The 14,423-nt window shown below is 49.7% G+C and overlaps 1 protein-coding gene across 7 annotated transcripts in view; it reads right to left on the bottom strand.

The window, feature by feature from the left end:
- Positions 1 to 14,423, bottom strand: part of LOC125714795 (nesprin-1-like) — a 133,906-nt gene that overhangs the window by 103,156 nt on the left and 16,327 nt on the right. For 5 of the 7 annotated variants that reach the window (XM_048985768.1, XM_048985767.1, XM_048985770.1 and 2 more), the window contains 13 exons: positions 9,703 to 9,798; positions 9,359 to 9,442; positions 8,812 to 8,832; positions 7,999 to 8,091; positions 7,589 to 7,767; positions 6,955 to 7,151; positions 6,713 to 6,822; positions 4,418 to 4,525; positions 4,151 to 4,288; positions 3,225 to 3,389; positions 2,206 to 2,318; positions 1,899 to 2,067; positions 1,147 to 1,243 (listed from right to left, as the gene is read on the bottom strand). In XM_048985768.1, coding sequence (XP_048841725.1) covers positions 1,147 to 1,243; positions 1,899 to 2,067; positions 2,206 to 2,318; positions 3,225 to 3,389; positions 4,151 to 4,288; positions 4,418 to 4,525; positions 6,713 to 6,822; positions 6,955 to 7,151; positions 7,589 to 7,767; positions 7,999 to 8,091; positions 8,812 to 8,832; positions 9,359 to 9,442; positions 9,703 to 9,798 — 1,570 coding nt within the window. The remainder of the gene's footprint in view (positions 1 to 1,146; positions 1,244 to 1,898; positions 2,068 to 2,205; positions 2,319 to 3,224; positions 3,390 to 4,150; positions 4,289 to 4,417; positions 4,526 to 6,712; positions 6,823 to 6,954; positions 7,152 to 7,588; positions 7,768 to 7,998; positions 8,092 to 8,811; positions 8,833 to 9,358; positions 9,443 to 9,702; positions 9,799 to 14,423) is intronic. The other 2 variants (XM_048985771.1, XM_048985769.1) reach the window with 2 other exon arrangements.

Raw genomic sequence — 14,423 nt, 5'->3', positions numbered from 1 at the left:
GAGTAGATGGCGAGTCAGCAGCTCAGTAAGATTAGCACCTCAGGCTTCAGATGAAGGAACTCGTATTAAGTTACTGTCTGCCCATCTATCCATCCATCCTTCCATCCATCCATCTTTCAAACACTTATCCAAAAAGGGGTTGCACAAGGCCAAGGAAACACATGGCACAAGGCAGGTCTACACGGTGGACAAGATACCAATCCATCGCAGGTCACACAGACATTTAGAAATGCCATTTAACCCAACAGCATGTCTTTGGAGTACAGAAGGAAAACCAAACGTTTCACGTTCACTCCACGCACTGCCAGAAGAAAAGAGAACCAATTCGTGTCACTGGGGCTGTACTATCAAAGGTAAATAGTTCCTTTTAAGGACTATGAGGAACATTTTTGTTCCATTGATGGTACATTAATGCTGTTTCTACCTTGGGGATGTTCCTCAGAGTCCATTTCTGTACCTTTATAGATACAATAGGCTACAGATATAGGGTACAACTGCCAGACCCTTGAGGCTACAGCCCCAGTGACAAGCAAAGGTACAAACTGGTACACTGCACAGGCAGTAAACCCCCTTCTCCGGAGGAGTCAGCGCTCCCCACTGTGACACAGTATGGGGGGTGTGTCTGATTAAATGCACAGTGAGGTTTGTGTCCTTGCATCCTTCTTGTCCCGCTGTGGATCTGGGTCACAGAGCTGTAATGCTGCAGGATGATTCAGCACATATCGTCCGGTGACACTGTCTACCTTTTCTTGTGTGTGTGTGTGTGTGTGTGTGTGTGTGTGTGTGTGTGTGTGCTTCTGTCTTTCTCTGTTTCCTCCACACACACACACACACATTTTTTACAGCACAGTATACCCAAAAACATCCATTTTATCTGATGCTCGTGTTTCACACATGACACCATTTCTCCCTGACTGTTGAACTGGGACACAGACCCAGTTTATATAACTAAAACTATATACCTACAGCAGGGTAGGAGGGTGACAAAGTGACTCTGCTGAAACTGGAACCATCAGTAACCTCAGTCAAGCATCTGTAAACTCGGGCAAACCAGTAAACTCAATCAAACAATCCATAAAATCAAATCGACCACCCATGAACCCAATTCACTATCCGTAAACTCAGTTTAACCATCAGTAAGCTTACCTGTGATGTCTGCCTTTGTGTACAAATCAGCAGACTGCTTCAGAGCTTGGTATGTTGCTTCGTACTGCTCAAAGAACTTCTGCCCCTCGATGAAGGACTGTTGGAAGTAGAGAGTGAGCATTCTGAAAAATCACGACTGCCCTTAACACAATACCTGCACCTCCCTCTAAACAGCTATCCTCAGTTGGAATATCTAGTTACTCAAATACATTCCCTCCTAAAGCTTCTGCCTTTTGTCAGGGGTGGAGATTTCAGGTCCAGAAAGCACAGATCCAGAGGAAGGCTTTGTTTCAAACAACCAGTTTTGCATAAAGAGTCACAGAGTACTCAACTGGCTGGCTGAAACAAAATCTTGGTCTGAGTTTTCAAATTCTGGAGCTGAAATTTCCACCTTTGCCTTTTGTTAATGGATGTACCTGAAAGCAGGACCGTAGTCAGCTGTGAGGTCACTGAGGTCTGGATCTCGGTATTTTTTTAAGAGCTAAAAGCCAAATATTCACCTGAAAAGATCAGGCTAACTAACATTTCACATAACTAATTACTTAAGTACACAGCTTATGTTAGAGACGGTATCAGTGATATGATTCCCGGGAGCCACCCCTGGGTCCCGACCCTCACTATTTCTCAAACCCTGGCTACGGACCTGCCTGAGAGGTCCTCCTTCCCTTGCATGGACACCAGACGAAGCTCCTTAAACAAGTCATGCATCTTATTCAGGAGCAGCGGTGGTGGGGGCGGCCCCAGACACTTACAATGTAGTTTTCCAGCAGCAGCTCCACTGACTCCCGACGGCCATATTTGATGATCCAGGACTTGAGTTTGGACTCGGCCAGCACGAGGAATGCCAGCAAGCGGTACTTCAACTCCCAGAATTCCAGTTTAGCCAGGTGGATTTGAGATGACGTCGATACATAATTGAATCTGTTGGGAATTAAAATGCAACGTCAGTAAACGAAACGCGAAGAACGTTTCCTGTTTCTGTGCCTTGCAGTGTTGCATTCTGGGTCAGGGTGTACACATGTGTCCCCCCCCCCCAGTGTCCATGTGTGACCCCCTCACCTCTCTGCCATGTCCTGTAGCTGCTCTGGGAGCACTGGGACCCCGCTGACAGAGCGATCTCTCTGGATCTGCTGGAAGGCCTGATGGTGCTCCTCCAGGCAGGTCAGCAGTTCCTGTACGCGCACAGACACACACACCCCGATACAAACACACACGCATATACACAGGTGTAAATACACAAGGCTAATATCCACAGTGCATGAAGCTACCAGCCTGTCTTACTCGGCACCACACACCATAAATCTATAAAACAAAGCATTTATGAACACGTTAAAATTTTATATGTAGTTTCATTTATTCTCATTCTATTACTGCCATCTATTCTCAGTCACGCACCACATACTGACGCTTCAGTCAGCGACGGGCCGCATATACGACGGTGGTCCTTTAACATTATAACAGAGCTGAAAAATTCCATTTTAAGCAGAGATGGAAAGTCCAGGTCCGGAAAGTACAAATCCGGACCAAGATTTTGTTTCAACCAACCAGTTGAGTATGAAGAGTCACAGTCACACAGTAATCAACTGCTTGGTTGAAACAAAATCTTGGTCTGGATTTGTACTTTCTGGACCTGAACTTTCCATCTCTAATCGTAACATTGTGTCGCAGCGCGTTGCTCTCGTGTTGGTGGTGATGCTGATTTAAACAGACCTACTGCACTGCCAGGTGTATAAATGTGTAGCACATCATATTTGATAATGATAGTAAACAACCATGTTACTGGTTTATGTATTTAATATGCTGTTCCTTAATTTTAAGCGTTTAGCCTATAGCACAGCCTAGGTGTGTCTATACTATCTAGAATGCTCTACGACAAAACCACCTGAATTTCTCAGATTGTATCACTATTGTTAAGCGACATATGACCGTATTTATAAACCATGGCATTTTATACTTTTCTTTATAAATTTCTTTAGGCTAAGTGTTGAAATGCACAAGCATATAAAGCATTAGAGTCAGTATAGGAATGAACAACTCCCCCCCCCCCCCCTCCCAGGGGTCCTGTCCCCATCCAGTACCTTGTGCTGGTCCAGGGCACGCCGGACTCCGTTGGCCGTCTCCTCGTGGTTCTGTTGAATGGGGATCTCTTCCTTCAGGGCCACCTCGGCTCGGTGCAGCCACGACCCGATGTCACCTAGCGGGCCTGGGAGGCCTGTGTCCAGAGCCAGGTGCCAGTCCTGAAGCTGCAGGAACCCGACAGTGTCACTCGCGGCACTGTGGCACGCCGGCAAAGCCTGCTAGCTGCGCGCTACAGCTACAGCTTCGCTAGCTCCTAAGGTGAGGCTAACGCGTGTTTAGCATTCTGGCTAAAATTTTGCGCTACAGCTAAACGTTTCCCGCTAAGGCTAAACCTCATTAGCTGCACACGAAGGTTAAACTGCCACGGGAGTGCATCTCACCCTGCAGGGAGTTTCTCTGCCTATCTCTTAACAAATCCCTCTCTGTTCCACGCCCCCCCCCACCCTCTCCCCGCTGACAGGGGCTGTCCATGTCCCAATTCAAGCTGCAAAACACAAGCTCCAGCCTAACAATGGGGGTTGGACAGCTCCCAGGGTACACTGTACGTGCAGCAGGCCATCTTGTTTGCTTATAGTGTGAGAGCAGGAGGACTCGAAGTCTACTTTAGTGTAGCAGGTCACATAGTCTGTGAAAGAGCTTACAGTGAGCAAAGCTTAGATCGCTCTGTTTGAAGAAAACCACAAAGCCCTGGATCAGAGGCTCCTACCTTTCAATGAAGACCATAGAGTCTGCGTAAGATTTTAAAGTGACATAAGGAGATCACTATGTCTGAGTAGGAACATAGAGACCTGGATTCGGAGCTCGTACCTTTGAACTAAGTCAGTCCCCACCCCAAAGTGTGTAGCCCCAGTGTCCATGACGCGCCCCCAGCGTTTTGTCGGACTCGTGCAGCGTTTAGAGTGCGAGGTGCGCCTATGAGCCTCACATTGGAGGACACGCGTTCCCACGCCTGCTTGACGAGCGCCTGATCCACGGTGAGCTTTCCGTCGGCCTGCCAGGGCTTCAGCAGAGCGTCCGTCTGCTTGCGCCAGCCCTCGTACTGCACGCGGAGCACCTTGAAGGACTGCCAGAAACGGCCGGTCAGGGCTCGAGCTCCCACATGCCTCGACACACATGTGCATGCACAGGTCGCCGCCCCAGCCATCACCTGACCCAAGCCCCGCCTACTGGCCACGCCCCTTTGGGAGCCTACCTGGTACTTGTCGGCCAAGCTGCCCTGTGCTTCCTGGGCATGGGTTACTTTCTTCTCCAGCTTATCTAGCCCAGTCTTCGTCTCTCTCAGGACCTTCCGCTGTTCTCTCTGGGCACAGGGGGTGGAGCGAGCGGAACGTTAATCCCGCCCCTCTGCCGGATTCGACAGCCAGCAGCCTATGACATTCCAGTCTAGACAGTCAAACGGCATGCCAATCAAACCGTCAACTCAATGATCTCAAATAGGAACCTAAGGAGACGGAAAGGTGGAAAATAGTGGAGTCGTCGTTTTGAGGTTTGGTTCAGCTCTGGGTGCTTTTGAACTCCACACACAGCAGAGATTGAGAAGCATGCTCAGGGACACGGGCCGGTCAGTCTGCGGCCTGCCACCAATCATCCATTAAGACCGAACCGCTGTGCTGCCCGGCTTAAAGGGAGGCATTACAAGCAAGCATAGAAACAATGGGGCAAGGCCACAAAGCCAGGAGCATCATCAGCAGACATATTCTATACCGTTACCTTCGACTAGACATACCTCAAACATCTGTTTAAGTTCTCGACGACCAAGAGCAAACTGCGAAGGACAGCAAGGCACAGAAAGGGATGCAGATATGGCATTTAGGGGAGAGAGAGAGAAAGAAAAAGAGAGAAAGAAAAAGCGAGAGAAAGAAAGAGATGTGCGGAAAAACGAGGCGGTCAACAGGGGGCGCTGCAACCAAGTACGACACCAGCACACAATACAAGCAACAGAGAAGAAGAGAAGGGACCTTTTTGGGCTGAAATCAGCCTGCCAAACAATGCTGTGTGGGACACCCAGAAGTGCAAACCTGCCTCATCCGTCTTTTGACTAATTAAGCACCAGTGAGGGGGGGGGTGCTGTGAGAGGTGATATTGGGTTAGGCCAGGGCGCGAGCTACATTCCAGCCCCTCCCATTAAATTCTGGGTGGGAGGGTGACAGAAAGCACCTCCCTGCCCCCCCCCCCCCAAGCTGAGCCTTGAAGCTGAAGCTTACCTGCAGGCCGGCCAAAGAGCGTATGTAAGCTGGGGCGTGGCCAAGAAAGGGCTGGCGAGGCACAGGACAGGCAGAGAATAGAATGGTAATCGGGGGGGCGAAAGAGAGAGAAAAGGAGACAGAGAGAGTGAAGGAGAGAATGAGAGCGGGAGAGACAGAAAAAGAGAGAGTGGGAGACAGAGAGGTTCTAATGATCCATCAAGTTCACAGGCAATCAGAGAGGAGAGAAAGACCCTGAAATGTATATCAGCATGAGGGTTAGATCTGCTGGGTTGGAGGAGCTCTGGGAACCTCTGGCTGAATGGATCTCATCAGCTTTCGAAAAGAGACACAGGCACGTGACCCCCCCCCCCCCCCCAGACAAATCAGTCCAGGCCCATAGGCCAAGGGTGCTTAGAGTTCCTGAAAGGTCTGAAACACATCCCCTCTCGGGGTTCAGCCCAGTGGGGGACACGCGTCAGGCTTCCAGGGCACGCTGTGGCCCCCAGGTGCCCTCTGTGAAGTGAATCTGAAAGGCTAGATACTCAGCACAGCAGGGATCTGGACGCGACAAATGGGGCCCAAAAGGAGGGGCTGGGCTGTGGCGGCACAGAGGGGGCAGGGGTCACACACATGTAATGCACACTGGGTAACGACCATCAGACAGGAAGGTCATCGCAGGTTTGTTTGTTTCTGTCATCATACCAAGTATTAATTTAAGGTCAGGAGCAGCACAGGGTCAGAAATGAGGGCTGCCAGTTCCAGTGACAGTGGACATTTTGCACGGGGGGGGGGGGGTAGGACGACCTCCTTAGGCCGGTCCCAGTTAAGGATGGAGGGGGGCAGGCCATTTGCTGCAGCCAGCCGAGAGACACGACCAAGCCCTCCAATTCCCTTCCACCCCCCCCAAGAAGCACGGCGGGATGATATGGGGGGGAAGGGTGATGTGACAAACAGCTGAACTCCCCCAGGACTAGACGTTGCACTCTGGTCCAACGGCAGTAAAAGTCTTGGCGCTGCAGAGCTTCCAAATGGGAATGAGACAAGCCTTCTCAGCTGCTGAGAAACAGGCCTAACACCAGGCAATAGGCCTGTGCTCAATAACACTATCATTGTCTCCTTTCACGTTCATCTATTAAGACTGCAGGATCAGACCAAGACAATTAGCATCATGTTTCGTTGTCAGGCGCAAATCTGTACCCATTCTGCACAGAACCACTGAATGAGAAATTGCTGAGTCTGATGCAGAACCTGGATTAAATATCAGTTTTTAGCACCTGCAGAGTGAAACCTGAAGCCTTTACCTCCTCCGGTTGCCCCTCGGACTCAGCGCTGTGCGCATCTGGATAGTGCTTCAGGAACTGGGCCACGTAGGTCATGATGGACTTATCGTCCGGTTTGTCCACATCCACATCTGAGGAGGAAAGAAGGAGGACTTCAATCCCATGGCTGTCGGGGGCGTAAGTAAACAGCGAGCACTGCCACACGCCGGCGTCCGTCAGATAGCAACATCTGCTAACAAACAGGAAATCGGCGCGGACGGTACCTTCCGGGTCGAGGAGCCGCGGGATGCCCAGCTTCTCCTCCGCCAGCGTGAAGGCCTCTTCCAGGTTCTTGCGATTGCTCTGGGCCCGTATGTGCTCCATGTCCACCAGCTCCGGCCGGATGGAGTGGATGATGGCGTGGAAGGCCACCCCGCTACGCCAGCTAGACCCAAAGTCCTTCACCTCCACGCCCAGACGCCTACAAGAGTGCAGGCACACGCGCAGACACACGCATACACACGCATACACGAGCAGACACACGCATACACACGTCAGTATTTTTAGGGGGTTCTGTGAAAGCTGCAGACGACCCACAAAAAGTTTTCTAACTCATAAATGCGTGAAATACATGTACTTTGCTGGTTTGGAGGACGCAAACTGTGTTTACCGCTGCCTCTCACGTGATATCTCACAGTGATCTCTGTATTCGCATTTATTCACCTCGCTCGCATGTTTGTTTCGCTCACCAAGGGAACCGAAAAATGTTATGCTGTTTTTCCAGATTGTGGGGGGGGGGCTGTGCAGGGTCGACTATATGCATTTGATGTCTGTTGATGTCTGTCAGTTGTGTTTGTTCTCTGCACCAGTGAAACGTCCATGCTGCGTGAACATGTGTACGCCCAACCGGGCCCTTACGCAGTCACGTTGCACTGCACCCATTTCAACAGGGCTTTCTTGGCGTTGCCATGGACCTTGGTGAGCACCTTCTTCTTGACGGGCGGGCTGGCCGTGTCCGAGCTGCCCAGGCTCTCCATGGAGGAGGTGCTGCTGGACAGCGACTGCAGCATTGGCAAGTTGCTGGTCAGCTCCTCGATCTGCAGGGGGCGATAGAGAGAGGGGACGTCAGCATGGGAGGCAGAGCTTAGACAGCGAATGAGGGCACAGCAGCAATCAAGGATGGGGACTCTAGGGTGGCGGCTCGAGTCCTAGGAGGAGCCCATGCTGTAAAAAGCTCAAGTAAAAACCTCGTCTGAGCAAAGTCAGTGCAAATAACAAGTAAGAAGCACTACTAATCACTCTGGGTAGATAAACAAGCGTGAGGTTACCTGGAAGTAGAGGATGATGGTCCACATGAGGCCCAGCACAATGGAAGGCCGCCCATCCACAATGTCCGTGGCATTAATGTTGACCAGCTTGATCTGTGGAAGGTGTTAAATCTTTAAAACGACAGATCACATCATACGCGAAATGATATTTTTTTTTATTAGCAGACGCCATAACCCGGGATACACGGAATGGATTTTATGCATGAGTACAATTCCAGTTAGCATCTCGCTTATAGTAAATGAAGCATGCTGGTTACCATTATCCACTAGCAACATTATAAAGAAATTACACTATGCTGTACAGCTACTGCAAGCGCTCATTGAGTAGCAGTACATGGAACAGAGAACCCGAATATCCAAATACAGACTGTCACCAACTCACAGCTGGATTCAGTTCGGACAGGCAGGTCGCGCGTCATAATGGACGTATGTCGGTATAGGATGATCGCTCTGATTTTTAGGTGTAAGGATGGGACTGGGATATTTGTGTGAAACTGGGATTGTCACGTATGTTTATATATTTTTTTTAACTTTGGCTGTATGTGCCAGTCAAAAGTCGCATAGGGTGTAAGTCAGGGACAGTCTGTAAAAGTCTAAGGACAGAATAACATGCAAGTGACATGCAAGGGAATCACAGGTCCAGTCACATATCTGTACCCACAGAAACTACAAAGCAAAAGCTACAAGTGTATGCAGGCGGCAGATATACACAGGGTAGGTGAGGGACGCGTGACATGCGGAGGCCTCATGCATGGGCGGAGTTTACAGACAGAAGCGTGCAGAGGCTCGACGAGCCGGTGAGTCGTCACTAACCGGAGATCCCCTGTAAGCGGACTGCCGCATGGGTGAGGAGGGACATTACAGACGCGTCAGAAACAGCAGCGGAAATGAGGGGACAACAGACAGCCAGCACCTGACACGCTACAGCACAGCAACAACCTGCAGTTTTCCTCTGGGGTTAATAAATACCCATCGCTCCAGCAACAAGGGGGGGTTCCAAAGGGTACTGACATTTATGATTTTATTTTAATTTAGCAAACGCTTTCATCCAAGGTAATCTACATTTTTTTTTTTAAGAAAGCGGGATCAGGCAGCCCAACTGGGAGCACATGGAGGCCTTGGTCAAGGGTCTGACAGGGGAAGCATTCTGCCAACGCTGGGACTTGAACCGGCAACCTTCTGCTCACAGGCAGAACTGAGCTGGGTCTTTGCGGAAAAGGCTGAAACCCTACATGCAGTCTTGTGCTTTTAACCAAACAGCAGCTGCAGTGAGATTTCATTAGGAGGGGGGGCTGGGCCTGGCTCTTAACACAAACATGTTCTCCCCCAGGACGCGATTCCGGCAGATGTGATTGCGTACCCGCCTCCCCTCCAGGAACTTGAGCGCAGTGCCTACGTTGGACACCCAGTGGATTCTCCTCAGCTGCCGGCCTTGTTCACTGGGCTGGGGAGGGGGGCAGGGAGGGAGAGATAGAAGGGAGAATTAAGCAGACAGGTCGATATCCAGCAGTGGGATGTCTTCATGACAGCACTTCAATACGTCTCTGAGGAAACCACAAAACAAAGAACTTCTCTTATTCTCTGATGGTCGCATCATCACGGAGCGCTTGAGGGATAAAGAAGCTTCTCAGATACTTCTCAGTGTCCCGATAAGCAGGATCGGCAGTACAATAGATTCACCCTCTATGAATCTGAGAGACTTACCAGCTTCTGGCCCGAGAGAACCTCCAATAGGGCTAGCAGCTTCACCCCATCCTTGATGTCCTCGAACAAGTCGTTCATCACGAGGGGGGGTGTGCGCTGTGGGGGGGGAAGGGCCGGAGACAGTTGTTACTAATCAGAGAATAATGGCTAATTCACACTCGTTTAATCACTTATTAATGCGGGTAATGTGCTTAAGAAGAGTGATGTGCTTCACGGCCTGTCTGACAGGCTCTCTGTGTGACTGACAGGTGAGCAGGCTGTCAGAGAGCAAAGATAACACAATAACACAGACAGTTTGTAGAGAACAACATAGAGAGTATATAGGAAATAACACACAGATAACACAGCATGCACAGAGAATAACAGAGACAGTACACAGAGAATAACACAGAAAGTATGCAGAGAGTAACAGAGACTATACAGAAAATACCACAGATGGTACACAGAGAATAACAGTCAGTATGCAGAGAATAACACAGAGAGTACACAGAGATTAAGAGAATAACACAGACAGTATACAGAGAATAACACAGAGATTTTATAGAAAATAACAGAGAGAGCACACGGGGAATAATACAAACAGTATGCAGAAAATAACAGAGAGAGCACACAGAGATTTTCGTGCAATTTGTCTCAGAATTTGAACATATCCAGAGCTGCACCCAAACAATGTGTCTGCAAAATCAAGTGTCTGAGCTGCCCTTCACTCTGCTATCAGCACGCAGCGCTGCTTCAGTTTTGGAGAGATTTGTCTCAAAATTTGATTAGTTCCGGATTTTCACCCACACAATGGGTTTGCAAAGTTTAAAAAAGATCCATGAAATACTTTTTAGTGGCAACGAATCGTTCTCAAAAATATTTTTCATTCCCCATCCAGGGAAGTACAATAACAGCATGAGGATAATGCAGGCACTATGCAAGTAGTACAGTGATTACACAGCGAATACACAGAAAGTACACAGGGACAACACAGCGAATACACAGAAAGTACACAGGGACAACACAGCGAATACACAGAAAGTACACAGGGACAACACAGCGAATACACAGAAAGTACACAGGGACAACACAGCGAATACACAGAAAGTACACAGGGACAACACAGCGAATACACAGTCAGGATATAGACAACACCGTTATTACACAGGGAGTATACAATAATCACACAGTGAATACATGGTGAGCACACAGCGAGTACATTGCAGGTACACAGCGAGTACATTGTGAGTACTGGGGCCTCACTGAGGGTGAGCTGCCTCCACACACGCTGTGACATTGGCTTTGGCAGATAAGCAGAGAAGGAGGGAGGCAGAGACCCCATTACGATGAGCCCAAGTCCCTCTCTGCCTCACACGTACGTATCCCCCCCCCACACCTCCTTCTGACAGCGCATTAAGGATATCCCATAATGCCGCATCACGTGACGCCATTCAGGGGGTTTAGCAGCCACGAATACCAGCAAAGTACATTTCAATCCCCGCTTCATTTAGGGATTAAAAAAGCCCGTTTCAGAAGGATCTGTCAAAGCTGCTGTCTCCCTGCTAACGGCTGAGCCAGCACTACCCCCCCCCCCCCCCACTACCCCATTCCCTGATTCCATACAAGGGAAGCCACACCTTCTGCCTAGAGGAGAAACATTTAAACAATAGGAAACACACTCAGGGGAAGGCATCAGCCATTCATAACTAAATTAACTATTCATAAGCTATTTTTATTCCCCCGGAAATTCATCCCACTGACCCCTAGGTCATAAGTGGCATTTCCATATAATCACGCCGTCTCTGAGATATTAATAAAATCTACAGCTTTCTGGGAGTGTAATTCACATTTTTGATGCAGCGATAGAATAAGCGCAGATCCTTACGCTGACCCCGTGTTCGTGTTGATTGGCTAAGAGTGCCGATGCACGTTTGCAGCCGCATGCTTTATGGTGGATGGTTGTTTTCATTGACGCAGGAGCCATGTGAGAAAACATTGCTTTCGGAGTCTGCCGAAGCGTGGCACTGTGAGCGATTTGACGCGGGGTGGGAGCGTGCCTGAGGGCTCTCTGCATCTCGTCAGCGCTGTCACTGGCCCCGGCTCATTAACGGGACGAGCCGAGATTCCCATCAGAGCGGCCCATAAATCGAGCCTTCACCTGGCCTGATAGGAGAGGCTGAAATGCAGACCGACGGAGCTCCCTAGCTACTGAAGTAGAGGGCTTCACCTGGCGCCGTGCTGGGGAGCTTTTGTACCGGCCCAAACTCTGACATCATTCGCAAGCAACAGGCTACAGACACATGCCCACAGATCAGTACTACATTCACTCTATTAGAAAAACTGCTGATCTGAAAATTTGACTGGCATCCCATCCAGGGTGTCCCCTGTCTTCTGCCCTGTGACTCCCAGGAAAGACTTCCGAACCACTGCAAGCTTGTTCAAAAAGACCAAGGTCTGAAACAGCGCCCCCTATTGGGCGGGACGGAGAGGAGCCCCCATCACAATTCCAGAGAAGCTAACATACCTTAAAAACACTTTCTACACATTTCACACACACACCCCTGAAAGCACAATCATAAGGCAATCTTACAGATAATGCAGTATTATTCTGTGCTGACTCCAGCATCCATGACTGTGAAATTAAAAGCTAGGGAATTTTAATCCCTTTTCCACAAATCTTCCTCGCTTCGGGGTTAGTTACTCTGTTCCATTCAGCGCCGTCTGGCTTTTAACCAAACAGCATAAAATAGGTGATGAGATTTCGACCGGGAGCAATTTGTCTCAGTGCCACAACAAAGGTTCTCCTACTGGGATCTGAACCAGCGGCTATTGGTCGTAGGTCCACAGGCCCAAAACAGAAGGTTCTGACACCTCTGTCAGTGCATTAACCCTATTAGGGGACAGTTTTAACTGTACAAGGTGTCCACACTGGTCAAACCCAGCCCCCTGGGAGCAGGAAGCAGACCATTAGTCCTGTTGCTCGGCGACCACGGGAGCAGGGGGATATGACGGTCGATATCACCTCAGTAGCAGATAACGAGCAAATGAGACGTATCCATTTATCCTGCCCATAGAGCAGGCAATAAATTAACTTAGATGGAGAGATTTAGGGTAAGAGGAAAGTGTGGCTTTCATTTATTGTTCAGCCTGCCAATCACAGGACATTATAGCAGCCATCGCCATGACGATCTCAAAGTCGTGAAATGGAGTGAGATGGGAGAATGATTGCCAGGTCGCCTTTTCACATGGGGCTGCCTATTCGCTGGAACGCTTCGGGCAGGAAGGTGGGCAGACACAGTGAGGGGTGGGGAGTCTAACCAGGTACAGGAGCGACACACAAGGCAGCCGATACTGGAAAGCAAAACAGACACTGGGGGTGTTTCTTAATACCAAGAACGTGGTCTTGTGGTCTTGGCAAGACCGGTCTTGCTAACTTGCCTCCCAAGAACGAACTCGGGGCGCAACGAATCATGGGATTGGTCTCGTTCGGTGAGGTTGCACCCATTGTCCTTGAAATTTGGGGCAGAGCAAGACCAACATCTGGGGATTTTCACTGTCCTCCATACTTCTTAGTATTGGAACTGGCCTTCAGCAATGGAAGACGACGGGTTCATGAGAACACAATTATGGTAAAATGTGCATGTTGAGAAACACCCCCAGTCTTGAGAAGGAACATTAGTGGGGCCTTGAGCCACAGGGCCTGGGGGTGTTTGGGGGGGGGCAAGAGTAGAACAACATAAGAACAGATGAAGTGAATGAGTCGACTCATCACCTGGCTTCACCCCAGCCCAATAGACTCTCACCCACCCTCCCACCCCCCGTGCTGTGCCTTTGATCGAAAAGTCGCTGTTTCGAGTCCCAGGGCTAGGAAAGTTATTTCGCTGATGGGCCTTCGAGAAGACCCTTAAACCCCCCCCCACTGCTCCAACTATCAACTGCGCATCCACAAAAAAGCACAATCATCATTTCACAAAAAAAAGCATCTGCTAAGTGAATAAAAGCGAATCTCGGGGGGTGGGGGTCACCAGACACCGTCCTTTAAGTATCAACGGATGCGCACGTCAGTCTCGGCTTCGCCTTCGAATTAATGTCCAGCTCACTGGAATCGGGAGTGACGGGCCGCTCAAACGAAATCAAATTAAGGGGCCGTATCGTCAGGGGACAACATCTGGGACAGGGATGGGGGAGGGACCTACGGCTGAAAGAGCGGGGGCGGGGGGCAAGGGATTAAACACACCGAGCAAGGGCAGTGTGACATCTGGAATGGATGTAATGGCTGGAACGGAGCGTGATGTGATGTGAAGGGGTGGGCACATGGCTGGGTGATGCCAGGCTTGTGGGGGGGTGGGGGGCACATGGTGTAAACGAACAGCACCTTCAGGCTTACTGAGCAAAGTTTAGATAACTGCATAACACCACTGCAGGAACCTTCTAAGGCGATCGCGTCACTGCAACATACTGTATGAATCAACTATTTGTTCATACATATATAAATAATATAGTCTACATACAAAATAGCAAACAGTATGAGTGAGGCAGCGTCATTGGTGCCAGGAATCCGTTCTAAGTTTTGTGTGTGTCTGTGTGTATGTGTATATAAGCATGTGACTGACACACATCAGCATGGATCCCTCAGCTGTGGTCCTGCGTTAACCCCAATGGCGGCGAGACTGGGGAAGCCGTCTAGCCACATCCACAGACAGCCCCGGCCGCTCGAGTTTAAAATGCTACGTCGCAAACCC

This window comes from Brienomyrus brachyistius, chromosome 19 (genome assembly GCF_023856365.1).
Source record: "Brienomyrus brachyistius isolate T26 chromosome 19, BBRACH_0.4, whole genome shotgun sequence".
NCBI classification, from domain to species: Eukaryota; Metazoa; Chordata; class Actinopteri; order Osteoglossiformes; family Mormyridae; genus Brienomyrus; species Brienomyrus brachyistius.
The sequence above is the reverse complement of the archived record's forward strand: the minus strand, read 5'-3'. Positions and strand labels throughout refer to the sequence as shown.